This window comes from Mytilus trossulus, chromosome 14, assembly GCF_036588685.1.
Source record: "Mytilus trossulus isolate FHL-02 chromosome 14, PNRI_Mtr1.1.1.hap1, whole genome shotgun sequence".
NCBI classification, from domain to species: Eukaryota; Metazoa; Mollusca; class Bivalvia; order Mytilida; family Mytilidae; genus Mytilus; species Mytilus trossulus.
The window spans coordinates 40,984,810-41,012,611 of NC_086386.1; the positions used below are offsets into that span (position 1 = coordinate 40,984,810).

The 27,802-nt window shown below is 32.3% G+C and overlaps 2 protein-coding genes across 2 annotated transcripts; one reads left to right on the top strand and one right to left on the bottom strand.

Moving 5' to 3' along the window:
• Window positions 1–610: 610 nt before the first annotated feature.
• Window positions 611–9,734, bottom strand: LOC134697763 (neurotrypsin-like). Its single transcript, XM_063560051.1, has 6 exons — window positions 9,632–9,734; window positions 8,168–8,336; window positions 4,689–4,849; window positions 3,876–4,005; window positions 3,238–3,386; window positions 611–759 (listed from the first exon to the last, which is right to left on the bottom strand). The coding sequence occupies exons 1-6, from the start codon at window positions 9,723–9,725 to the stop codon at window positions 611–613; spliced, it is 852 nt and encodes a 283-aa protein (XP_063416121.1). The 5' UTR covers window positions 9,726–9,734.
• Window positions 9,735–14,819: 5,085 nt separating this feature from the next.
• LOC134697764 (uncharacterized) lies at window positions 14,820–20,855 on the top strand. Its single transcript, XM_063560052.1, has 4 exons — window positions 14,820–14,943; window positions 15,370–15,441; window positions 18,682–18,919; window positions 20,763–20,855. Exons 1-4 carry the CDS (start codon window positions 14,930–14,932, stop codon window positions 20,853–20,855), a joined length of 417 nt encoding a protein of 138 aa, XP_063416122.1. The 5' UTR covers window positions 14,820–14,929.
• The last annotated feature ends 6,947 nt before the right edge of the window (window positions 20,856–27,802 follow it).

Consider the following 27,802-nt stretch of genomic DNA (forward strand, 5'->3'; position numbering starts at 1 on the left):
TGAAATAAAGTACAATGCAAAATCATTTACAAAAGAACTTATTAAAAACCAAAATACTGAAACATATGACAAATGGATAACAATTATTATCAATTTAATGGAACTATATGCAACTGTCATGCAAGAGAGAGGTTTAGCTAGCTCTATAACCAGTTATTTTTTCCTTTTGCATACGGACACATTTGTATCAATTCAGGGATATGGCAGATGTTTTTCTTTAGTTTGTTGTGGTTGAGCGTTTAATTTTGCGTCATGAGGGACTTTCCGTTATGAATTTTTCATGGAGTTCGATATTTATTCTACTTTTTGCTTTGCTTTACCTGTTGGTTTATTTACAAACAATCAGTTTTATGCCATGAATGTTCTCTTGTGTAATTTTCGGTATTTTTGTTATTTTTTTCAACTTTTAAATCCTTCTTTCAGCAAAAAGGTTCTAAAAATAAAGTTCAAATGTTGTAATCAAGTCAAAATACTAATTTGCTGTCGTGAAATCATTCACACTAGTATCAGCGGCCAAACTCCGATTTAATTAGATTTTTATCAGTATCGTTTTTAACTTACAGGGAGAAAGGCTTCATAAAGATGATATATAAGAAAATATTAACATAACTCACCAAGACTGTCCTAAATATCTACAAACTACAGACGCCTCATTATCGCCAAATCCATCATCACAAACAGACCCCTTTTTCCCCTCATGATAAAGCTCTAGTCGTCCATTGTAAGATGTAGTACCATTTATAAGTTTCTGATTTAAACCTGATAAAGGTGCAATAGATAAAAATCAGATGTTCACATGAACTGACTATTGCACTGTAGTGAAAATGTATAATTTCAAAGTGTTTTTTTTTACCAGAAATCGGTTCTAACAATGTTCGTGAATTGACTTCGAATCGATCATTTCGTGGACAGTCATTAAAAGTCTTAATCGCAACCATGAATGAAAATTGGATTGAATACAACTATAAGGGAACTAAACAACTCATACCAACAACATACAGAGTAGTTTTCCTACAAGCATGTTTAGCATGGATAGACGCCATGCCATTTTTAGATGACGCCATGCCCTTTTTGTCGTTATAAATGATGCCATGCCCTTTTCCCACTTCTTTGAATGACGCCATTGTCTCAAAAATCTTTAAAAAAAAAAACCAATCCATACCTATCGGCAATTCCGGTAAAATTGTTACCTGATTTTGAAACACTCTAATTAACTGACAATGGGATAAAGTAAAATACCTTGCCTTTGGCAGTTTTATAACCTCTATTAATGATTGTTTACTGCTAATTAGGGGTTTTAAGATAATAAAACAAATACTAAAATACTAGATATTTAAAACAGAAATATAATCTCCACAAGTTACCCATTTGTTTATGTACAGCACCACTTCCTGTTTAACTTCTTGTATTTATAATCCTCCTTATATAGGAGCACTTAACAAATGCTTTAATTTTTATCAAATATGGAGAAAAAAAAGTAATTGTTAATAATTTCTGCAATGTATGCAATGTAGAATTGCATCAATTTATCATCTCCTGTTCCACCTGTTATATTTATAAAACTCCTTACTTAGGACCACTTTGGTGTGCACTTAAATTTTTGTTTTTAAACAACTTGAATGAGACTAAATCTTAACTTCCAACCAAGAACATGTACAATAATTTCTTAATAATGTTTTGATACGACTAATGTTCCATATAGTGATTATTGAACTGGTTACTTGTTACTTTGTTGTTATCTGTAGCATACTGTAGCCAGTGTAGGTGGTTTTTTGTTCATTTTCCATACACTCTAGGTGCCCTTTTTATAAATGTTTGCGCGCTCTAGATGCCTTTTCAATTAAGTTACCATGCCGATTTTGTGTGTCAGAGGAAACACTAAGAGGTGAGCCAATAAGAGTTATCATCAAAACCGACATTGTCACCAGCTGGTACAACTTCAAATAAGTCCATGCCATCGACTTCATTTCTAATCTTCGGCAACAAAAAGAGGCATTATAAGTAGGATTGATCTCAATGAGGAGTTCGACATTGAAGACCCTGAGCTAATATGCACCCCACCGCATACGTTGCATTTCAAAATTTAATCAAAAGAGACTAAATAATCTGCCATATTATCAGAACGACCGGACACTCAGTAACAGCAGCAACATAGAAGTCGGATTAAAATAAAAACTTAAAGACAAGAAAAACCAACCCTGCAACAATAGCCACACTAGTCTGTAATATCCTCAAGAATAGCCAGACCCTAATACACATAGGTCATTATCAAATTATCAGACAAGTATACAAAAATTGCATTTAAAAGGTAACCATGGAAAACAAACATGTCGAAATAATAAAATATTTTTGTCATGTTTTTACTATGATTTAAGATAACTTTGCTACATATACATTAAGCAAATCTATGTGTTGTGAGATTTTGTAAAAAAACTTTGCAAAATATTCATCTTTATTGTGTTTCTTACCTTTCATCATAACAATGGTATAAACCATGCATAACAATATTTAAAATCCTTTTTTTAACTGAACCTTTAATATTTTTTTAATTTAAGCGTCACTTGTGAGTCCTTGTGACGAAACCCACGTCTGACGTACAACATTTTGTGTTTTTACGTACATATTCCCTAGTTCTCGTATGTCAAATAACATATGTATGTAGAAATCCCTTTTGCTAAAATACACTTATATCTTAAGACACAAAAAAGATGCCAGGTTTTTTCTTCAGACTTATTATAGACGCTCGAAACAAAGCAGTTGGAAAACCAAATTAGAAACATAACGAAGTTGAATAGTACTAAAAACAGACCTTTCCTAAATTTGGGCCTTATTCAAAGAAGGTAATTTATGATGTGCGCGGCACACATAAGTGTTTTGAATAATTCAATATTTAATCACCAATAAGTTTTACAAAAAAATGAATATATATCAATGATATTTCAAGTAAACGCAGAAGTGCAGAAGTACACGACAAATTTTTTTTAAAATTTTTTTTTATCATCGGTACAATCTTTGTTTTTCTTTATAAGCTAATTTCAATGATATAACTTGCAAAGCGCTGTCCCGTTCTTTCTAAACTCGTGTTGTCAGTTTTGTATCGGCAGTCTATTTTTTAGGCTGTAAATCGTCAGATAGAATCCCACATCTGAGCAATAAAGGGTATATACCTTGCCGTATTGTATAATATAACTTGACCCTTTACAATTTTCTATTAACTTCTAACACAATTAAGCTTACATTTGAAAGCACTTAACCCAGTTTTACATACACCATACTTAATAACCGTTCTAGTGCACTGTGATAAAACCTGTTCCTTGCCAGTACAACTAATGTCCACAAACCGTAGAATTTTTGAAGTGGCCGGGACGACTCCTACAATCTTATTGCTGAAATGAATGAAATCAAAGATAATTGATATGGTCACCATGAAAACATATTATATTTAATGAACATGCATTTTAATTGTACACAGGATAATACATATGCTTTTATAAGAATGTGTATTCTTTATATAAGTACCTGGCTACAAATATCAACTTTCTCTGAAGGCCAATGAAATAAACAACGATGGCTTTATATGTAATTTAGAAATTACTTTCATGTAACAACTTGAAAGAGAGATTTGACAATTACTAACAAAGAAATAATAAAAGAAACCTGAGAATTCGACATTCCAGGCCACTTGTAATTGAGGTAAGGGCTGCAAGATGCTGAAGTGTTTCTTGCTTAATAAGGAATAATAATTCCTTTGATTTCTCTAGTGACAAATTTCACGGAAATATTGTTTTTTCATTTTGATCAACTCCTTGTCTGTTCGTTTCATTATGATCAGATTTTGTCTAACAAATTCAGTTCGCTTTAGTAATATGAGTTACCTTTCTACTAAACCAAGTGATTGGCAAATCTTTTTCCCCGAATAATTTGTATTGCACACTGGTATATAAGAATCAATTATATGAATCTCAACAAACCCTTCTGTAGACTTGCTTAACCTCCAAGTTTGCTCTGCAAAATAATATTGATTTAAACTGGTATTGTAGAACTCTGGATATAATGGCAAAGCTAACTCATTACAGCACATAGAATATAACATAGAAAAGTATAAAGACCAACCCCACCATAGTGATTTCAGATGTCTTGAAGTGTAAGCAGATCCTTTTCCGCATATGACACCATTTGTGTTGTCAATGTAAGTACAAGCCCAGTGATAAGTCTTATTCAGTGAAACATGATTAACAGTATTTGAAAGAGGCCCAACTCATCAGACGGATAGAAATTAGAATACATCTAACAAAAACACAAAGTGCACGTGGACAGGTATTTTAACATCACAAAAACAAAAAGACACTCTTAGAGTACTCGCAGTTTAAAACCAATAACAACTAATGAAAAAAATCATGTATCTTAAGTCTCAAATATCAATTAAGTACACATTCAACATCTAATGGATTTAGTCTCAAAGACGACATTAATAGTCAGAGAAAAAACAAAACATAGTGTAATGCCAGACTATAATATCGACAGATTGTAGCACCGTAAAAACTCATATGTGCAATATTAAGTATGGTTTTATCTTACTGATAACAAAATCAATAGTTATACCAATAAATGTTACCGATATAACAAAAAACTTTTAAAAAAGTGCAATCTAATGAATAGTGAAGAGAAAATACACTGAAATCATTTACCGCATCTTACTCCGATGTCCTCTTCGTGTGAGCAGTCATGTGTTCCCCATCCTTGATGTTTACAATTCATGATATCTTTTTCCCGTCCATTACATCTAACACTGTCAAGGACTATTCGCTTATTACCATTCTTGTAGGTACTAGCTATTGCAATTGCATTACTGGCAAAATAGAAATACAATACAGATAATATAAGGTGACGAATAAATTAGACTAATGCGAAAAGAGTATACGCGATAGGATCAGACAATAACGAACAACACATTTTAAATAGAAATACAGTATAGTTATGGTAAAGATAATATCAGGTAACGAATAAATTAGACTTACACGAAAAAAGTATAAGCGTTAGTTAATATGTGCAGACAATAACGAACAACGCATGGTCTAGATAGCCTGACTGGCAAAGGAATGAAGTCGATTTTTTTTTCTTGTTAAAGTGTTGAATAAAATTAATATGGTTCGTTTAATTTTCATAAAATTTTAACAAAATATTTACCTTGACCTTTTGTCAAAAATATAAAAATTTCAAAAATACCAATAACTTTCTCAGAAAAGTTTGGTTGGATATATAGCAGTTTGAAAAACACTAATTTTGATTATAGAGAAGCTTAATATTTCCTTAACTTTACAACGTTATTAAAACATTTACCTGATTTCACAGAGTTATCTCTCTGTAGTGTTAGGTACCACATTAAAGCACTATTTTAGATCGAACAATATGTGTTAATAGAAATATGCATTGAATGTATTTTGGCATGCTTTCATTCTATAATTTACGAAAAAAATGTTTCTTGAATCAGAAAACAAACCAAATAAGATTATATTTTAATGGCGCTTAGAAACAACTTCAATGTTCAATATAATTTTTTTTAAATTATTGTGTAGTAATACAACTTATATTGTACTTGGAGTTTCTGTTCTATCGGTCATATTGAATGTTCTGCAAATCGTGGACATCTATGATTTCTAGTGATTGTGCTCATGGCAGTCTCATATTTGGTTTATACATTGCAGTGAACAAAAAAGTAAAGCATACTTCACAGAGGAACAAGCGATCAGTATGCTGAAGTTTCCTGTTGACAACATATATACTGAATTTGGAGGTAGACTTTTTCAACAAAATACTATGGGAACTTACTCTTCTAGTTTTCATGAGTCGGAGTTCATTTAGACACTTGTCAAGAACAAGAAGAACAAAGAAACCAAATAATTTAATTTCACATTCAGATATATTGATAACGCTCTTTCCATTAACAATCAAAACTTTTCTGATTGGGTTCTATTTACATATCTTCCAGAACTAGAAACGAAAGAAACAACAAACACAGCTTACTTTGTTTCATATCTAGATTTATACCTCGTATTTAACATAAGCGGTTTTCTCAGTATCATTACCAGAATCTATGGCAAACGAGACAAGTTCAATTTTATTTTTTTTAACTCCCCCCACCTTATTAGTAATATACCAGCTTCATCAGCTGCATATGCCACATCCTTTTCCCAAATCATTCGTCGTTGATAATCATTTCTTGTTTGTTAAGTCTATTTTTGTAATATCCGTGTTCGTACTTTGGTACTTATACATCTCGTCAATGTGTCATTGTGCTATAATAAATGTTTGTATTATTGTCTTTCGTTTTTACTAATGTGCTTTGTCAATATGCCTTCTGATTTTTCTTTGCCGACATATATGTCTGTTTTATAACGATTTAGATTATTACATAATGCTCACTACTGTACCCCTATTTTAACATTTTTACCTGTTATGTATGTTTGTTTCGCACATTGTATTGTTATCAATATAATGAAACTTTCTGCGACTCTCATTAAAGTGAGCTAGCTAGCTATAAAACCACGTTTGTTTGATGTGTTTGAGTCCTTGATTTCGTCATTTGATTATATATAGGAACTTTCCGTATTAAATTTTCCCAAGAATTCGGTATTTTTATTATTTAACTTTTAAGGAGAATAATATACAATTTATTGCATGGCAATATAATAATTCCCAGAGAAAGTCACCAAAAAGTAGCGTGCAATAAATTCCAATATTGCACTAGTGCAATAAATCGTGAAAATTAAAGACGTCATCAACGACAAAATCTTTGCTTAAACCAATTTTTACTTTCAAATATTATATTGCTATACCATAAAAGGGTTATTGCATGAATATTGGGGAATATTGTCCCGAGTATAATTTATATTGCACGAGCTTGCGAGCTTGTCACTACATGATAAAAGCAAAGCTAGTTTATGCATCGTCAGTGATATAACGCCAGATGGGCTTATTAACAATTATAACTCTATTATAACATTGTATCATAATTATTGTAAAACGTGTTTTGTTTGAAGTGAGGGAAGAGTATTGATGTGTTTCATGTAAAATTACAGATAAAAGGTACTTATGTCGTTCTTTACACCTACATATTGACATGTAAGGTCGGTTGAGTACTGAAATGACTAGTTATCACTTGTTGTCTAGAATGTTTGTGAGCAACAATCTAGCATCACACAAATATATCCCAAGTGTTAGGATATCCCAAATAATGTCTTTCCATTCACAGCTTGATTGGTAGAGGGTTCAGTCGAAAAGCATTCAAATAAATCCAAAGGTTGTATTGATAGTAGAAGATGTCGTCTCGTCAAACATTTAACAAACGATATCTTGACTTATTTGACTGTAAATAGTTATCAAAGGTACCAGGATTATAATTTAGTACGCCAGACGCGCGTTTCGTCTACATTAGACTCATCAGTGACTCTCATATCAAAATATTTAGAAAGCCAAACAAGTACAAAGTTAAAGACATTGAGGATCCACAATTCCAAAAAGTTGTGCCAAATACGGCTAAGGTAATCTATGCCTATGATAAAAAAATTGTTAGTTTTTCAAAAAAATAAAAGTTTTGTTACAGATCTCCATGCATATTTTCCATTTTTGGTCTACAATACAGTCCTTTCTTTTGTCACATGTACTAGTGCTTTATCCTTTTCAAGAGTCACTAATAAATTCCGTTTATGTTGATGTTATGAAAGTGTAACTTAAGATCAAACCTCATGGAATATCAAATGCAATTACAAGCTCGTGCAATGTAACCTTCGACTCAATACGTTTTAACCAATTTAGTGTGCAATACCGCTATAATATTCTCATTTGCAATATTTCCATAAATTTTAAATCTATTTGAAATAACAGTAAGTTGAGTTAAATTACATGAATTCATAATCTTAGGAAAATAGGAATTTGCAACATCATTGGTGACTGGCGAAAGATACAGTAGTTCGACTACTTAGACCATTAAGTCACCAAGATCCCTATACTATACTATATATATATATATATAGTTAGTATTTGGGTGAAAAATGTATATGCCTCGATATAATTTCTAAAATTAATTACTTCCAGAATTAATTAATGTTACATATGTGATTTGAATATCTTATAAAGATACATGGAATAAAGATAACTACATACTTACCCATAAAATCCCAACATTCCACAAACCACTTTGGCTGACGTCTGGGTGAATTCATCATCGCAGACATTCCCCCATTCGTTATTGTAAAATACTTGTAAGCGTCCTTCGTAAATATCAGCGCCATTTTCATGAAAGGACTTTCCATCCACAAGTCTAACCTTTGAAGCATCTGGAAAACATTTTGTATGTTATTAATCAGTTGAAATTTACTTTTTGTCTATGATAAAATCCTCTTATCCTCAAAATTATACATATACATGTTAATGATTTACAGATTTCAAGTAAAAAAATATCTTCACCTGTACAGAGATTTGTAATCCAAACCTATTCGGTGTAATAAAACAAATATATCATGTTATATAGGGTATTTGCGAAAAATACCAGCTTTGGGACCGAATTTCCATCGACTAGCGGCTTGGTAAATTTTACAGTCCCTTGACTGACATTTTTCGCAAATACCCCTCAATAACATGATATATTTGTTCAAACTATATTACGTAGTTTGGCAATATTTCGTTAATTATTTTTTTTTTGAATTTTGCATGCATTTCGACTTTGTTCAACTGCATTTGACAATAATAAATAATGTATTATGAAGAATATTCACTTTCAGCAATATTATCGATAACAAATTAATAACATTGATAAATAAATATAAAAAATCTTCGTAAAGATTGGCTACAAATCAAAGAGTTCACTTAAAATTGTAATTACTCGCAATTCCATTAAATTACAGATATTTTTTTTAACATGTCATAGTTATAACTGTGAACATTTTGGTTTAAATTAAAGCATGAAAATAGTGATATTTAGATCTTGTAAACAGCTTGTTGAAGATCGCATAAGGGTTGCGTTATATTCTTGTACTTCAAACAACAACGAACAAATACCCTCTGCTTGTACTATTTTTCATTAACAAAGAGTAAAACAAGTATTTAAACAATTATAAGCATTTCCAACATGTTTGCATTACCTCTAAATCTCCTTGTAAATGTTTATTTTTTTGTTTGTTTGTGATATATATGTTAGAAAAAGTTTTAATCGTTTTCTATCATCTTTGTTCAGTTTCTTGCTCTTTACAATAATTAGTCATATCCAGTTTGTTGGCACACTCTACGTTGAAGATGTTACATGCACAACTGAAAATGTGTTATACTTATAAAAACACTTAATGTTCTTTATGGCAACTTGAAATGTAAGCAGTGTTATAATACCGAAAAAAAAAACGTAGATGGTTCTGTGAAACTCGCCTGGGAATCCGTGTAAAAGTGTAATGTTGACTGTTAAAAGTCAATTCATCATTAAAAAACTTTTTCTTTGAATGCATTTCTTGATCTAAAATTAAGCTTCTGTTGACCATGTCCGAATTTAAAGCAATTCATGATGTTTATTACATCTGTTTAACTGTTTTGATCTGAGCGTCAACTATCATGTCAAAAAAATGTATACAAAAAAACACCTTACCTATCAGAAGTCTGTTCAATACTAGATAAACGACAATGTAAAATATAGTCCAGTACATCCCTCCAGTTCTGATGTTTATGAAAAGATTTAACATTAAATAAGATGCAATTTGATAATAGAACACTGTTCGTTTCCTTACTCGTCCAATTATTTTTATTTATAAAGTAGTCACATCCGTTATCCCATCGAAAACATTGAAAAATAATTACAAAAACAAACATTTTCATCAACTGTTTTTATGCACTTACAAAAAACAAGCCCACTTTATGAAGATAGTTTCACATAACACCCATTTTTATTATCATAGTTTAAATTGTATAAGAAATTCAGTGCAAGACTTGATAATTTATTCAATACGTTCTGTATATTAACTAATCCAAACTAGGTATCGTACTGTAATAATCTTTTCGTTTGCCTTGAAAACTATTTTAATATTTAACGTATCGTGTCCTTAAGACAAGACTTATCAATTAACGGGACAAAGCGAATTGATGATTCCAGAAAAATTACATATTCTGAAAATTGATATCTTATCAGCTTATGTATCTTAAATCAATTTATAATTGATTGATAATTGGTTGCAATAGTTTTTATATTAAGGTTTCACAAGACACGTTATGCTCATTAATAATGTCATGGTATGTTAAAGAAGATGTTAAGGATAAACTTTTTATTCCTTTTTTTATATATTCCAATTAACCCTCTTTTTCTTCTTTAAAAACAATAAATGTACCGACTATTACATTAATTACTATGGTGGAGATCGGTATTTTTGTTGATTTACTTTTTCTAATCACGATTTCCATAAAAATGTGTGGAATGTCTCATTAATGACAAGCAACACAAAGTTGAATTGGATGACAATAAACTACTGTCATGAACAACAACATGATACCACTACAGCAACGACGTGAAACAGATAGGTTATCCTTGTCATCCTACATCAAGTCATTTGTGAACAAGAGGTGAAGGTCGAAAAGTGAACTCGACGTAAATTCTTTATGTTAACATACCAACATATTTTATGATAAAATCAATATTTGAACACAAGAAAAGATGTAAATTTAAGTTGAAATTGAAATAGTGTATGAAAAATTAATGTTGCACTCCGGTATCACAGACATTATGATGGAGATTGTAGATTGGTGGTAAATCAAATATAACATGCACATCTTAATGATATATTATTATGAACCGAAACTCTACACAAATATTTACTACAAAGGGGATGATTTCTCTTCCCTTATTGTCAATGTTTACTTTTTGGATGATGATGTTCCTTTGTTACCATCTTACAGGGTTTATGTATCACTTGTTCGTTACACCTGAGTATGCAATAACGTTCACCCTTTCAACGAAAGTAATCTATGCATTACTGGTAAATTATTAAGTGAAGGATTTTGTTACCGCAAATCACTTAAAATAAAACCTATATTCCTCCATATTTACAAATATTTGGTTTGGAAGTTTTGTTTAAAAAGAAAAACGTATTTCACATTGCATACATAAAGCACATCCTAATTGTTATTGAGGTTTGTTTTTCGATCTTATGAGTTAAGCCTTTTTTAACTTATTTTCATAGATTTGTTCATACAATGTATGCTAGTCTGTTAGCGCCTACTAACATGTTAAACCCTACTACATTCTGTATGTGGCTGTCCCAAGTGAAGAGCCTGCGATTTAGATGTTGTCGTTTGTTACTGTATTTCCTATTTGTTTTCTTTCATTGTTTATAGCATAAATCAAGAAGAATGGTTTCTTGCTTGAATTGTTTTACATTTGTTTATTTCGGGGCCTTTCATAGCCGACTATGCGGTATATGATTTGCTCAATATTGATGGCCGTACGGTGACTGAAAGTTGTTAATCTCTATAGCATTGTTTTCTCCAGAATTAATATATAGTTATGTGTTAATACATTAATCATAGAATCAATATTCATACTATTGGAGGCAATATACTCAAAGATATAATGACCAGATGACAGTGATAAATAGTGGTGAAATGTTATAGTAAGTTTATTAAAATGAACGATATTATGCTCTTTAAACAACATCACCGTAATGCCACATCCCGTTTATCATGTTTGTTTTTAGGTTCCAATGAGTGCAGCAAAACTTCTGAACCAAATCTTTGTATTTATGAAAGAAAAAATTAAATCTTATTCAATTGCATACTCTAGGATAATTTCTAACACTGCCTATCTTTTTCATAAAAAAGGGATTGCAGCTTGATTCTGAAAAGTGAAAGAACATAGTAATAAAAGCTTACATTATTTTATGAAGGTATTTATAGAAGTGATGCTGGAATGGCTTCATGTATTAGTGTAAGCCACCAAGAAAATGTTACGGTAGAGAAATTGTAGATGAAGCCAATGCAGGAATCCTACTCTAAAGCAAGAGAAGAACAGGAGCTTCACGTCACTTTGTCAAAAAAAAAAAAAAAAATGAAGAAGAAAAAAAAACGACTACAAAAGGAAAACAATAAAACACATAACAAAAACTAGAGGCTCTAAAGAGCCTGTGTCGCTCACCTTGGTATATGTGAATTAAACAAAGGAAGCGGACAGTTCATGACAAAATTGTGTTTAGGTGATTGTGATGTGTTTGTACATCTTACTTTACTGAACATTCTTGCTGCTTACAATTATCTCTATCTATAATGAACTTGTCCGTGTAGTATCCGTGGAAAAAGTTGGTAAAAATTTACAGATTTTATGAAAATTGTTAAAAATTGATTATGAAGTACAATAACTTCTTAGGGGGTCAAATGACCATTTTGGTCATTTTGACTTATTTTTGAGTCTTAAATTGCTGTACATTATTGCTGTTTACAGTTTATCTCTATCTATTATAATATTCAAGATAATAACCCAAAACAGCAAAATTTCCTTGAAATTACCAATTTAGGGGCAGCAACCTAACAACGAGTTGTCCGATTCACCAGATAAACAATTTTACTTCCTGTCAGATTTGCTCTAAATGCTTTGGTTTTTGAGTTATAAGCCAAAAACTGCATTTTACCCCTATGTTCTTTTTTTAGCCGTAGCGGCCATCTTGTCGGTTTGCCCGGTCACAAAACACAATTTTCAAACTAGATAGCCTAATAATGATTCTGGCTATGTTTGGTAAAATTTGGCCCAGTAGTTTCAGAAGAGAATATTTTTGTACAAGTTAACTAAGATTTGCGGAAAATGGTTAAAAATCTACTATAAAGGGCAATAACTCCTAAAGGGGTCAACTGATCATTTTGGTCCTGTTGACTTATTTGTAAATCTTACTTTCTTGAACATTTTTGCTGTTTACAGTTTATCCATATCCATAATAATATTCAAGATAATATCCAAAAACAGCAAAGTTTCCTTAAAATTACAAATTCAGGGGCAGCAACCCAACAACAGGTTGTCCCATTCATCTTAAAATTTCAGGGCAGATAGATCTAGACCAGATAAACCATTTTACCTTGTCAGATTTGCTCTAAATGCTTTGGTTTTTGAGTATTAACCCCAAACTGCATTCAACCTCCATGTTCTATTTTTAGGCTTGGCGACCATCTTGGTTTGATGCTGGGTCACCGGACACATTTTTTTAACTTAATGCCCCAAGGATGATTGTGGCCAAGTTTAGATTAATTTGGCCCGGTTGTTGCAGAGGAGAAGATTTTTGAAAAAGATCATGGAGATTTACGAAAAATTGTTAAAAATTGACTATAAAGGGCAATAACTCCTAAAGGGGTCAACTGACCATTTTGGTGATAGTGGACTTATTTGTAAATCTTACTTTGCTGAACATTATTGCTGTTTACAGTTTATCTCCATCTATAATAATTTTCAAGATAATAACCCAAAACAGCAAAATTTCCTTGAAATTACCAATTTAGGGGCAGCAACCTAACAACGAGTTGTCCGATTCACCAGATAAACAATTTTACTTCCTGTCAGATTTGCTCTAAATGCTTTGGTTTTTGAGTTATAAGCCAAAAACTGCATTTTACCCCTATGTTCTTTTTTTAGCCGTAGCGGCCATCTTGTTGGTTTGCCCGGTCACAAAACACTATTTTCAAACTAGATAGCCTAATAATGATTCTTACTATGTTTGGTAAAATTTGGCCCAGTAGTTTCAGAGGAGAATATTTTGTACAAGTTAACTAAGATTTGCGGAAAATGGTTAAAAATCTACTATAAAGGGCAATAACTCCTAAAGGGGTCAACTGAACATTTTGGTGATAGTGGACTTATTTGTCAATATTACTTTGCTGAACATTATTGCTGTTTACAGTTTATCTCCATCTATAATAATTTTCAAGATAATAACCAAAAACAGTAAAATTTCCTTAAAATTACCAATTCAGGGCAGCAACCCAACTATGGGTTGTCTGATACATCTGAAAATTTCAGAGCAGATAGATTTTGACCTAATAAACAATTTTACCCAACGTCAGATTTGCTCTAAATGCTTTCGTTTTTGAGTTATAAGCCAAAAACTGCATTTTACCCCTATGTTCTATTTTTAGCCATGGTGGCCATCTTGGTTGGTTGGCCGGGTCAAAAAACACAATTTTTAAACTAGATACATTAATGATGAGTGTGGCCAAGTTTAATTCAATTTGGCCCATGTAGTTTCAGAGAAGATTTTTGTAAAAGTTAACGACGACAGACGACGGGCGACGGACGACGGACGACGGACGCAAAGTGATTGAAAAAACTCACTTGGCCCTTTGGGCCAGGTGAGCTAAAAAGCAATGCAAAACAAATTATAGAAAAATCATACAACTACCAACTAAACGATAACTTTGAACACCGAAAAAAACATTGCACAGACAAACAATATGGTCTACAGTACAGGTACTGTTGTATTGATGTCCCAGATGCAACAGTTTAAATCCCGCTGAGGGAAGAACATTAATTTGCTAAAAATATCCAGATTTAACATTGTAGGGCTAAATTTGAGACGAAGTATACATAAAATTTAATATAACATTTTATTAGGTGCATGAAGAACATCTTTGTGAGGATAAGAAATATATATAGCGTTTGAAGAAAAAGAATAACAACAATATACCGCTAAACCGAAACGAATACATGTAGTACAAATAGACCCATTAAACTATGTAGTTTTTCGAGTTCAACTTAATAACAACAACTACATGCGTCAAAAAGTGTGAAGGTTGACAAATAAAATCGGCGTAAATATTGTTCTAGATGTTACTTTCCCAACAATGTTGATAAGAAAATCAGTATTTAAGAACTTGTAACGATGTGTATGCAATTTGAAGCAAATATAAAAGGTGTATTTTGAAGATGAATGTTGTAGGGTAAGTACATGTAGCTGTATCATCTGTGATATTCAATAATTTCAAATTTCATATATAAAGATGTTTACTTTTCAGTCAAAATTTCTTCTTTTTCTTTAAAGTGGAATTAATCTTTATAGAATCTTAGCTGTCGTGTAAATTATTCAAATAAAATCTCTTCGGCAAACATAGAAATTATAAACATTGTTAAACTGTACCTGTCCCGGAATCTTGTTTTTTCAGTGGCAATCATACCACGTCTCCCATCTTTATAAAAGGTCCTATAAACAATAACTTTATTGCAACAAAGCTCTTTTTTGTACGATAAAATGTCTTTGAAAATAATAAATACAATCTGTACGTACTAGTAAGTGTTTTAAGTGCTCAAATATATTATTTATTTTTGCATAATCGAAAAAATAACGCTTTAATTTTCTTTCTTTACAGCAAACTTTTTGTTATAGTGTTAATCGCCGGAGCAGTGTCAGCCAATCCGCTAAAGGAAAAAGAAGCAAAAAGGTGAATTTACAATCCTTGTATCTCTGTAAAATAACTCATAGGCGTATATTATATACATACAAAATGTAATCCTGATATCTATGATGAGTTTATTCATCACACAAAACAAAAAAAATGAAGAATCATTAAGTTGTATGGCCACACGGTTGTCCTGTTACTGTACTTATTGTAGAATTGTAAAAAAAAATACCCTATAGTTGTTATACTGAGGTAAAAACAACGCGTGTTGATTAAAAGAATAACAACTACTTTCTTTCTGCAGAATTGATAGAGGCAAAGTGACCACATTGATAAGTGTCAAATAATCTTGATGTAAATAAATGGGTCGAATAATGGCGTTTTGTTTTGTTCCTTTGTATGTTTAACTTCGCACTTGTGATAAAGATATAGCCATTGTTCAACTACTAAATTGTCTATTCTTCTTACCAGCACACTTGGTACAATTAAAAACCTGATAGTAAATTGTTCAAATAAGGCCTTCGAAAAAAGTGGAATAAATTACTTTTGGAGTGTCAAGTACTCGTTGGAAGTACTTGATAAATTGCATGCTTATATTGGTGATTTTAAATCTGTTCAAAGTTTTGATTTTTCGACCCTGTATACCACATTGCCTTACATTCTCATTAAGAAAAAATTCACACACCTAATTAAATGGGCATTCAAAAAATCAGAATGTGAATACATTTATATATGTTCAAACTCTTTTAGGTCATTTTTAAGTAGCAATAAACAAAAAAAAACTATGTTAATTGGACATGCTTTGATACTATATATATGCCCTTGAATTTTTACTAGATAACATTTTTGTTCGCTTTGGGGATTCCGTATATCGTCAGATTATCGGAATTCCAATGAAGACTATATGTGCACCACTTATTGCGGACCTGTTTTTGTATTGTTATGAGTTACAATTTATGACAAAAATAAGCAAAGACCCATCGAAACAACATCTGATAAACAAATTTGATAATACTTTTAGATATTTGGATGATATTTTGGCTCTCAATAATGACGACTTCAGTATGTATATTAATGAAATTTATCCTGTTGAACTTACTTTAAATAAAGCTCATACTAACAATGACCACTGCCCTTTTCTCGGTCTCGATATCCTTATCACTAACGGAAAGCTGAATATTAAAATTTATGATAAAAGGGATGATTTTTCATTTCCTATCGTTAATTATCCGTTTTTAGATGGTGACGTTCCCTTGTCACCATCTTACGGTGTTTATATATCTCAACTTGTACGATTCGCTCGTGTATGTAACAATGTGTTAGATTTTAACGAGAGAAATTTATGTATTACTGAAAAATTATTACACCAGGGTTTTCGATATCACAAACTAGTCAAAATATTTACTAAATTTTATCATCGGTATAAAGACATCATTCGTAAATATAGCTCAACATGCAGATTTCTAATACGTTCAAGTATTTCACATCCAATTTTTTATGGAAATATTCTTTATAAAGCACAAAGGTGTCAGCATTCACCTCACAAACTTACAAAACCTTTGAATAGACTTATTAAGAAGGGATATAATTACGATTCTGTTGTCAAGTCATTAAAGATTACATATCTTGGCGTCAATATTGAATCACTGATAAGGTCTTTGCATCGGAACCAGGGACGTATATAGAGGGATAGGTAACTTCTGTCGGAACTAAACACATTTATTCTAAAAACAGTTGTTGGCATGACACGGGTTATGTTCTTCTCATATATGTTATGATAGTATGATACTAAACCCCTAACGGCAAGGATTGTGCCTGATGTTCATATGATGAAATCATAATCTTTCAGTCAGTTTAATTGAAGTCTGGAGCTGGCATACCAGTTAACTGCTAGTAGTCTGTTGTTATTTATGTATTATTGTCATTTTGTTTATTTTCTTTGGTTACATCTTCTGACATCAGACTCGGATTTCTCTTGAACTGAATTTTAATGTGCGTATTGTTATGCGTTTACTTTTCTACATTGGTTAGAGGTATAGGGGGAGGGTTGAGATCTCACAAACATGTTTAACCCCGCCGCATTTGTGCGCCTGTCCCAAGTCAGGAGCCTCTGGCCTTTGTTAGTCTTGTATTATCTTAATTTTAGTTTCTTGTGTACCATTTGGAAATAAATATGGCGTTCATTATCACTGGACTAGTATATATTTCTTTGGGGGCCAGCTGAAGGACGCCTCCGGGTGCGGGAATTTCTCGCTACATTATGCGCCTCTTTGACACATTCCCCATTTCCATTCTCAATTTTATAGACATACATATTTACAAGTATAAATAGAAAACAACATTCAAACCTACGATTGCGTTGGATAAAAACCGCAATTTTTATAAGTTTGCATGCAAAACATATTTCGTGGTAGAGGGGTCTAAATACAGCACAAGCAACATGTTCCAAAAGACCGAAAAAGTGAAAAAGTATATTTTAATAAAACGCATTTGACTAAAAGGTCGAACAACTGATGTTCTTATACCCTGCTGACTGCCATTGACGACTGCCAAATGAATTGATCATAAGATGTTAAAAAAAATAGATCTTTATTGATATAATTTTAATACCAAACAGAAAACAATAAACTTGCGGCAAAGATAGTTTACCACGAACATGAGCTGCAAAAATTAGTACACCATATCCGGATTTTGACAATTAATGGCTCTTGAGTGATGTTATGGATCGAAACAGTATTTGGAAGATCATATAGTTTACCTCAACTTTGTACTGGCTTTATAAATATTTTGATATGAGCGTCGCTGATGAGTCTTATGTAGACGAAACGCGCGTCTAGCGTACTAAATAATAATCCTGGTACCTATGATAACTATTTACCTAAATTTAGGATAGACTCGTGAGTTTTAAATAGTCGAAATAGGATGAACGGATTATATAAACCGGAGGGAAAATATAATAAAAGCCCAAACGAAAAGAAATAAACAAGTCTAAATTGAAAACAACATTCAAATATATGATTGCGTTGGATAAAACCGCAATTTTTATACGTGTGCATGTAAAACAATATTCGTGGTAGAGGGGTCTAAATACGACACAAACAACATTTTCCATAAGACCAAAAAAGTGAAAAAGTAAATCTTAACAAAACGCAATTGACTATACAGTATATCTGAGAGTTGCACATCGAATATATTATATCTCCCAAATAATGCATGCCTAAGTATTAGTAATTTGTTGTTAAAAGTAGAATAGCTGCATGGTAAAAAACTTTTCAATTTTAGATTTCTGGTGAGCAAATTAACAAAGGAAGGATTAGAACTGCTGGCAAGGAAACTAACATCAAACAGACAAGTCATACGCAAGGCAGAACAGTTACTGAAGGACTACTCTGGTCATACATTTCACCTCGATGAGTTCATAGATGTTATTGATAACGTTGTTGGCCGAATGGACGCTCTAGACAAACTTGCTAGTAGTTACTTTGTCGATGCTGCTGTTCAGCTGGGATTATCAAGAAGTGTTGGTCTTGGTATTTACCACACCGTTGTTACATTGATAGGTCTTTTTATTTGAAATGAAATATATAAAGATTAACAATTTGTATGTTAGCTAAATCCTTTTTATTTAAAGGAAGAAGTCGGAAATCATTTCACGTCTTTTCCATTATACTTTTCTGTAAATACTTCGGATGGAACAGAGCTTCCGCATGATATTAGGCGACACTGAACGTGTTAAAAGGTTGGCCGAATCCTAAAAAACTTTACATCTGCTATATGAAAATTATCATTATTTTTAATTACATCTTCTCTGTGATGTATGCATAACATGAGACACTGGCCCTGTCGACGCATGCACATGCAATTACCTCAGTTTTTGTTTATAACGTGATATGTAATTACTTGAACGATTTGTATTAGAAAAATACTATTAATTTCTTGATTTTTTAAACATGCTAAGATATAACATAAAGTATGTTTTATAACGATTTATCTCAAAATTGAAATATATTCAAAACTAATGTGATTATTATATTTAAACAAAAAAATGTACTTTTTCTTTAGATAAATGTGCATGTAGGTGTTTTGTTTTCGCCATTCAATATCGTGAGTGTTTAAAAAAAAACAGTGATAAAATGAATTTCATTTCTGCTTAACGTCCAGTGACAAACATTACTTACATAATCAAGTCTGCGACCTGTCAATACATATAATACATATTGATGGTACTATAATTAGGATAAAAGTCATGACAATCTGACCTTGCTTACCGGACACATATTTTTGTTTTCAGTCTCCTTGCTGGCGAGTCTTTATTCTAAATACATTTATCTTGTAGTGAATTGACAAAACGACATTTTCAAATCCTTAATAAACCTTCCGAACCACTTGGTGCGTTGATATATGAGGTTCTGGTTGAAGTTTACAAATAAGAAAAAAAAGATGGATAAAAAGAATAAAGGGCTAATTTAAAACATCAAAACAAGAGATAAAATTAGCCCACAAAATTTTTATTTATATATTGTCCCGCTATATAGACAAAATTGGGAGAGCAGATATTTACTTTGATAATGGAACAATAATTGGGACAAATCAGCCAAAACTGTGTACACGTACCATACACAACAGACATAAAACAAAACTGACTAAAAATTCAAACAAACATTCAAATTAATTTTACATTGTATACAACAAAGACGCCATCGAAAAAGTAATTGAAGTGCAAATTCAGTAAAACATAGATAAAACCGCTGTCGTTCAAATAGCACGTGCACCGGACACGTCTAGTCAAAAATAACATGTTCAAGAATATTGGACATTTCCAAGCGAGATAATCCAAGTTGTTAAAGAAATTTTTATATAAAATCTGATAGTTTTAAATTGCTCACCGAGATATAATTTTATTCTGACACATGATAGCTGGTATGTGTTTCTTAATTTAAGTCTTCGTAATTTTGGTAAATTGACATAACCTCGGTTTTGAATGTATCTGTGTTATTCTATTTTTCTTTTTTTTTTTTATCGAAATAAATCATGGCCACGGTATATCAAATTCATAAACAAAATGCGTTATTTTGATACATTTTTCTGTATCAAATCTCTTAAAATTCGATAGAACTTTCAATAACAATTACCACGCTTTGTTTCTAAATAATGAAAGTGGGCAAAGCAGACACTATTATAAAGTCATGATAAATGTGCATGTAGGTGTTTTGTTTTCGCCATTCAATATCGTGAGTGTTAAAAAAAACCCAGTGATAAAATGAATTTCATTTCTGCTTAACGTCCAGTGGCAAACATTACTTACATAATCAAGTCTGCGACCTGTCAATACATATAATACATATTGATGGTACTATAATTAGGATAAAAGTCATGACAATCTGACCTTGTATGACAGGGAGATGCATGATGATAGATTTATGCCGAGTCATGTCAAAAGTATACGACCAACTTGAATAAACATGATAGAACGAAGACAAATAAAGGCGTGAAAAAAAAACTTTCAAGTAAATGAATTGATGCACAACTTCAACAAGTTGAATCTATAATATAAATTTGAGAATGGAAATGGGGAATGTTTCAAAGAGACAACTTCAATGCAACGAGAAACTCTCGCACCCCGCGGAGGCGTCCTTCATCTTGTCCCTAAACCAATATGTATACAATACAATTGAGAAAGGAAATGAGGAATGTGTCAAATCGACTACAACCCGACCATAGAGCAGACAACAGCCGAAGGCCACTAATGGGTCTTCAATGTAGCGAGAAACTCCCGCACCCGGAGGGATCCTTAGCTGGCCCCTTAAAAAATGTATACTAGTTCAGTGATAATGGACGTCATATACTTTAACTCCGAATTATACACAAGAAACTAAAATTAAAAATCATACAAGACTAACAAAGGCCAGAGGCTCCTGACTTGGGACAGGCGCAAAATTGCGGCGGGGTTAAACATGTTTATGAGATCTCAACCCCCCCCCTTATACCTCTAGCCAATGTAGAAAAGTAAACGCATAACAATACGCACATTAAAATTCAGTTCAAAAGAAATCCGAATCCGATGTCAGAAGATGTAACAATGACAAGGCTACTGACTTGGGACAGGCGCAAAAATGTGGCGGGGTTAAACATAACTCTATACCATCTTCTGCATATTTCTTGTGAAGACACTGAATATTCATCTTTTAGATCTTGGTACATTTCGATGGTGGGACCAGACGCGCTTTGACAAAGTCCTGGCTCACTGGTTTTCTTTGGGGGGGCATAGACAACCATGACGTTTTATAAAGTCTATAATTAGAATATACCTGCAAGCCCTTGAATATCGTATGAGTTGAGAAATGTATCAGCCATACAGGGGTACAGTTGGTATATATTTAAAAGATATGATAACTATGATTGCCAATGAGATCATCACAAGATACCAAATCACTCAAATATTAATAGCTTTGGGTCCCTATACAGCCTACAACAACTCAATGAGCTAAGCCTTTAGTCGTTTATTTATCGCATAGTCATATAGCTGATAATGCGAGGAAAATTTATGATTTCATGATTGAAATAGTCTCGTTTGTCATGGTTTCTGCTATTGCGATTACCACTAATGGGAGGCCTAGTCAAATTCGATGATGTAAAGAAAATTGCTCGGGGGCCACTTACTATATATGTAATTAGTGGTAGGGATGAGCCGCTGGAATAGGTCACTTTTTCATGCTCTATGATATATGAAAAGGGTGAAAAATTCAGATTAAATATATCAAAAGGTTGATATATTATCACTTGTTAAATTATATCATAAGTATCTAAAACTAATCAGATGTCCGTATTTATTTTTGATGCGGTTAAACCACAGTCGTAAAATTAATGCATTACTTATTTGTCAAAACAATTAAGCTCTATTTATTCTGATGTGGTATTTCCACTGATACCAGTGATACATGTAGATCAAGGGGGGAATCTACGTCATCACGCAGGGTGTCGGCGATTGAAATTGGACCACCATTTTGTCGCTTCAAGGTAAGAATTTTACTTATCATGCCAGTTATATGAGGGTTATGATTATACAAAATAGTCCACCAAAGACTATATAAAGTAGGAAAATTAATGAGCCATCGCTCAATATTATTGGTCATCTCAAGTTTGCAAGACTTCGATACCAGTTTTAGGAATTAGGTCAAACATGCAGGATATCGGCAAAAGTTTTCATAACAACATCTTGATTATCAAGAACCGCCTATTTTATCAACAAATGAACATGTCCAAATTCTTTATGATACTTGGGAAAATACTTGTTACTCAGAAATATCCGTCAGTATGGTCGAAAAACGTCTTATTTTTAAAAAATGGGAAAAGGATGTCGGCAACACATAGAATATCGGAGGATGTCGGGAACACACTAATATATTATCAATGTCCTTTGATTTTATCAACCATTTAATATAAAAATACGATTAAAAAAGAACAGGACTAGTGTTCATTGCTTGCTTCCATTTCATGCACTTAATTTCAGGATTCAATTTTTGTAATGGTTGGGAAAAAAAAGTTTTAGAAGGCGAAAATTAGATTTCGTTTCATTTAAGCCAGGGGTTTCACAGGGGTCAATTATTGGACCAAGTCTTTTTGATACTATATATATATATTTATATATATAAGTACGTCTGAGTCAGTGACAACTCTACAACAGATTTATCCATCGGATCACCAGCAATGATGGTGATACATGGCTGCGTACATAATGTATATAAAACTCGTCTAAACATCAAGCCAACAATGTTAGATCTGTAAATTTGCTTAATTTGCGAAAGCAAATTTACAGATCTAACATTGGTGGGTTGATGTTTAGACGAGTTGTATATACTATATCTTCTTTTTTATATATTGATTTATATGTGTCATATATGACATTCCATCTGGTCCTACACCTACCAGGTGTTTAATAAAGGCAACAGTAGTATACCGCTGTTTGAAATTCATAAATCGAGAAATAAAAACAAATCCGGGTTTATACAAACTAAAATTGAGGGAAACGCATCAAATATAAAAGGAAAACTATGACACAACAGAAATACAATATTAAAATGTAACAAACACAGAAACGAAATATGATATAACAATGGCAATTTTCCTGACTAGGTACAGGACATTTTAAGAAAACAAATGGTGAATTGAATCGAACAAACTTGCTGCCAAATAATATCCATCCAAGTTTCCAAAACTTTTTGTACTGTTCATGTAATGCATTTCACAAGTGTTTGAAGTGCGGAAAAAGTTAACTAATTCATAAGAGAAACGCAATACTGTCAAGGGGAAATTTTCCGTCTGATACAATCTTGAAGAACTTATAACGATGGAATCAGCACAATTATTTTGATAAAGAACTGCAGGAGCAAGTGATATGAAATCTTGCAGTTTGTCATATTTTGAGGGATCCTTTATTTCATGTTCCATTTCATGTAACATGTCGTTTTGAAGTTGACCTGCAAACAATCGTATGCATGGCCCTAATGTTCCCCTATCATGACCTTTGCTAAAGTCTACTGGCGGTTCTGTTGAAATTTCTTCAGTAATTGACATTGGGTGAAAATATTTTTTTGCCAGGCGTTTTTATTTTGATGACATGAGGATTTGCATGGTTTTGATTTTTTTTACGGATGGCGATTTAGTGTGCTATCTGGTCGGCTGGCCAACATCAGGTTATATTCGCGATCGTTTCCGCCTGCACACGTTTAAGTTTGAATTGCGTCTTGTCATGACCATTAGTTTTACCTGAACAAATAAGAAATTAGATCTAGTCACATGTTGAATAACATATGTGTTAAAAAATAGTATATGATGTGTCCCTGACATCCTTCGATAATCGATGTGTTGCCGACATCCTTTTTCTATTTTTTTTAAAATAAGACGTTTTTCGACCATAATGACGGATATTTCTAAGTAACAAGTATTTTCCCAAGTACAATAAAGAATTCGGACATGTTCATTTGTTGACCAATGTGATGACGTAGATTCCCCCCCCCCCTTTTAGGTGCAATAAATCCGACCATTTTGTCATTAGCACTTATGAATATTCAACGGTTTGTATACATAAAACATGTAACAATTACTTAAAGAAATTCCATTGTAAGAGGGAACGGCATTGTAACTTTTATCAGTTTTTAATTAATATTAAAATCAGTGAAAGTGTTACTCTCTTGGGTGATACTACAAAGACAAGGGGTACAATCAAAATCAGGTGATGGATATACACACACGGGAAGTAACAGTCGAGCAGACCGCTTGAAAGGTAAGTTGTCGTATTTACTTGTTTATATCAATAAAATTTAATAAATAAGGTAATGCGCCGAATGTCGGATACTATTTAGTTTTGAAATACACAATTATCATTGCTGGAAAGCGTGCAGTTAATGCTAACACTTCGACACAGTTCCAAAATTTCACCAGATAACTGTGTCGAAGTGTTTGCAATAACTGCACACTTTCTAGCAAAAACAATTGTGTATTTTAAAACTACATCCTATCCGACATTCGGTGTGCCAACTTATTAATCAAAATTTCATTGATATAAACAAGAAAATGCAACGATTTGTATTTGTAGTGTAATTGATTTGTTCTGTTGTGTTGTTTTATTTTCTAATGACTTAGGTACCGGTGTAGGGATGGTCGTAAAAAAATCAGTACTAGTATCTACACAGTTTGTGAATTGGCGACAAAATTGCTGTTTACTGCATTTGTTACAAATAATACCATGTTCAAAAAAGATTTCGAAAAATTGTTTGTGTTGTTTTGAAACTTGTATACAATGGCCTTATTTTAAGTTATGTGTATATTATACCCGCAACATTTGGCTTCATTGCTATAGAATCAATTCTCGTGTTATTGGTTATGTACAGACACCTACATCAGTTTGACGGCAGTTATTCCTTGAATATATGTAATAAATGTAAACACATGAATAGGAAGTAAGTCATGAGTATGGACAGTCATGGGAATGCACACAATAAGCGATACACTATTTTTTTCCTTTAATACATGTAAAATGATATACTAGTAAATTATATAGTCATAATGAGCCACAATGACTTTACGAATTAAGGAAATATCCGAAAAAAAAATGAAAGAAACATTAAAATTTAATATAACCACACAAAAAATGCAAATATTCTGGAGCGATTCGAACCCTTTCTTCAAAACCATCATTCATCAATAGTTCTGTGATCTAATGATGGAGCCCCGGCGATATTTAACCATATAATTCTTATTAAGGAACTATATCGGCACAATTAAGCGATGTTACATTTTTTTCTTTTCAAAGTTGTTTTTTTATGTAATAAGGACACACGAAAACAATTTCTTTTTGAGGGAAAATGTAGTATGAATTACATCAGTCAAAGAAATGTCCTTCTGGGGGGGGATTCCCTGTTTTTCCCACCTAAAAACACCAGAAATTCCGCATATTGGACTTTCATCCTTTTTTAAGGGTTAAATTAACTATTGATCACACATATCATAATATATGTAAATCGAGATATTGATCAAAAAGAATTTTTATGTTTTGTTTTTATAGTAAATTTTATTCCGTCGGCACTTCTTGAAATAGACCACTTTCGAGTTCATCCGTCACCGGAAAAAACTCGTCAATTATACGCGCCTTTATCATCGTCATTTGTGCGTTTAGGGGCGTCGTCACTTCCTTCCAATGTTGAGCGAGTGGTTGGAAAACTATAATTCTATATTGTACGAATTATTCGGCAAATTGAATTCTCAAAATTGACAATCAACACTGCTGTCATTAGGGAATTGTCAGTTAGTACCTACAGAGCAACCATTATTTCTAGTTTATTCTGCACAAAGACGAACACTAAGACGCTTGATGAACGTAAATAGTGCAGGGATACAGGCGACCCCCTCTATCTGGTAAATGACGTCATAAAGGCGTGCATAATTGACGAGTTTTTGCCGGTGACGGATGAACTCGAAAGTTGTCTATTGGCCCTTCTGTAAAAAAAATTCCCGGCAAATTGGCCCTACCTCTTTCTTCATAATGAAAGATATAAAAGGGACAATAATAAGAAAGTGTTTAAGATGTGACAAATTTAGTGAAAAGAAGTTAATATTATTGCGACTAAGATGCTTCTAAAGAGGGGGGCAAGGGGTTTAACTGTTATGCTGTTATTGGGCAATTTAATTCTTTGTTATCTGTTATTTTGAAAAAAAAATATTTGCTGTTAGCTGTTATTGTCTTATTCTTTGTTAGCTGTTATTGGGCTTTTAGTTTTTTTGTTATCTGTTATTGTGATAATGTATTTGCTGTTAACTGTTATGACTGTTATTGAAAATTGGAATGTTAGCATTTTTTTTTAAAGTTAATATTCGGTATAAATTGAAGATCATTGGACATTGGGGTCTTCCACTGCTGATATGTTTGTCCCGTATTCAGAGAAGAATTCCATTAACATATACCCATTGCAAAAGTGAGGTCCAGGACAATTCAGGTATATCTTATAATTATCCTTTGTAATACATTCCATTTTTTGTATGAATGTGTATTTAGAATTATCTAAATTTTTTGTATGAGAATAATGTTTCTTGTTTCAGCTACGAACATATTAAATTAAAACAATTCTTAATATGACAAAAAGGAAAACATATGGCCAGGAATATCTGACAGGGGTCTCAATTAAGGACTAGGTCCTAACAACCAATTAACCTTTTTATATAATATGGTACATAGACTCAGCTCTGTGATTATTTTCAAAGCAGAACCAAATGCATTGTACAATGAAAGTTCCAACCATGTACTTGGGTCCGAAGCTGCACATAACTCATTACAAACAACGATTTATTTCGTTTCAAGCCATTGTTTCCCTACTAAACTATGTATTCTACTTACTAGTACACTTGGTACAATCAAAAACTTGATAAAAATTGTTCAAATAAGGCCTCTAAAAATAGTGGAATAAATTGCTTTTGGAGTGTCAAAATTTGTTCGAAGTACTTGATAAATTGCATGCTTATAAATGGTGCTTTTGATTTTTCTACCCTATATACCACTTTGCCTCATAGTCTTATTAAGAAAAATTCAGGTACAATACACCAACGTTTCATTAGAACTGATGAAAGCATATTTGAGTTATTTTTGAAAACTAGAAAATACCACCTTTTTCTAATGAATAAAATCCCTTAATTCAATAACATAAAATCTAAAATTAATAAAAATCGAAAGGGAGTTTACAGCAATAGATATAAACATTTCAGCAAAGTTTCATGAGAACAGCTGAAAACATTTTTGTGTTAATGTCTGAAAACTGGAAAATCCCCCCTTTTTAATTAATAAAACCCGTTAACTCGGAAACGTAAAATCTAAAATTTATAAAATTGAAAGTAACCTTATGTTAATAGATAT

Bases quoted from the DNA above. Each gene is read 5' to 3' on its own strand.
- LOC134697763 (XM_063560051.1), bottom strand. From the start codon at position 9,725: ATGTTAAATCTTTTCATAAACATCAGAACTGGAGGGATGTACTGGACT. The intron at 8,337-9,631 runs GTAAGGTGTTTT...AATGTTTTCCAG, and splicing joins ATTGAACAGACTTCTGATAG to ATGCTTCAAAGGTTAGACTT. The intron at 760-3,237 runs GTAAGCTTAATT...CACCTTTATCAG, and splicing joins TGGGTTAAGTGCTTTCAAAT to GTTTAAATCAGAAACTTATA.
- LOC134697764 (XM_063560052.1), top strand. The intron at 15,442-18,681 runs GTGAATTTACAA...TTTCAATTTTAG, and splicing joins AAGGAAAAAGAAGCAAAAAG to ATTTCTGGTGAGCAAATTAA. The intron at 18,920-20,762 runs GTTGGTCTTGGT...TACTATAATTAG, and splicing joins AGCTGGGATTATCAAGAAGT to GATAAAAGTCATGACAATCT.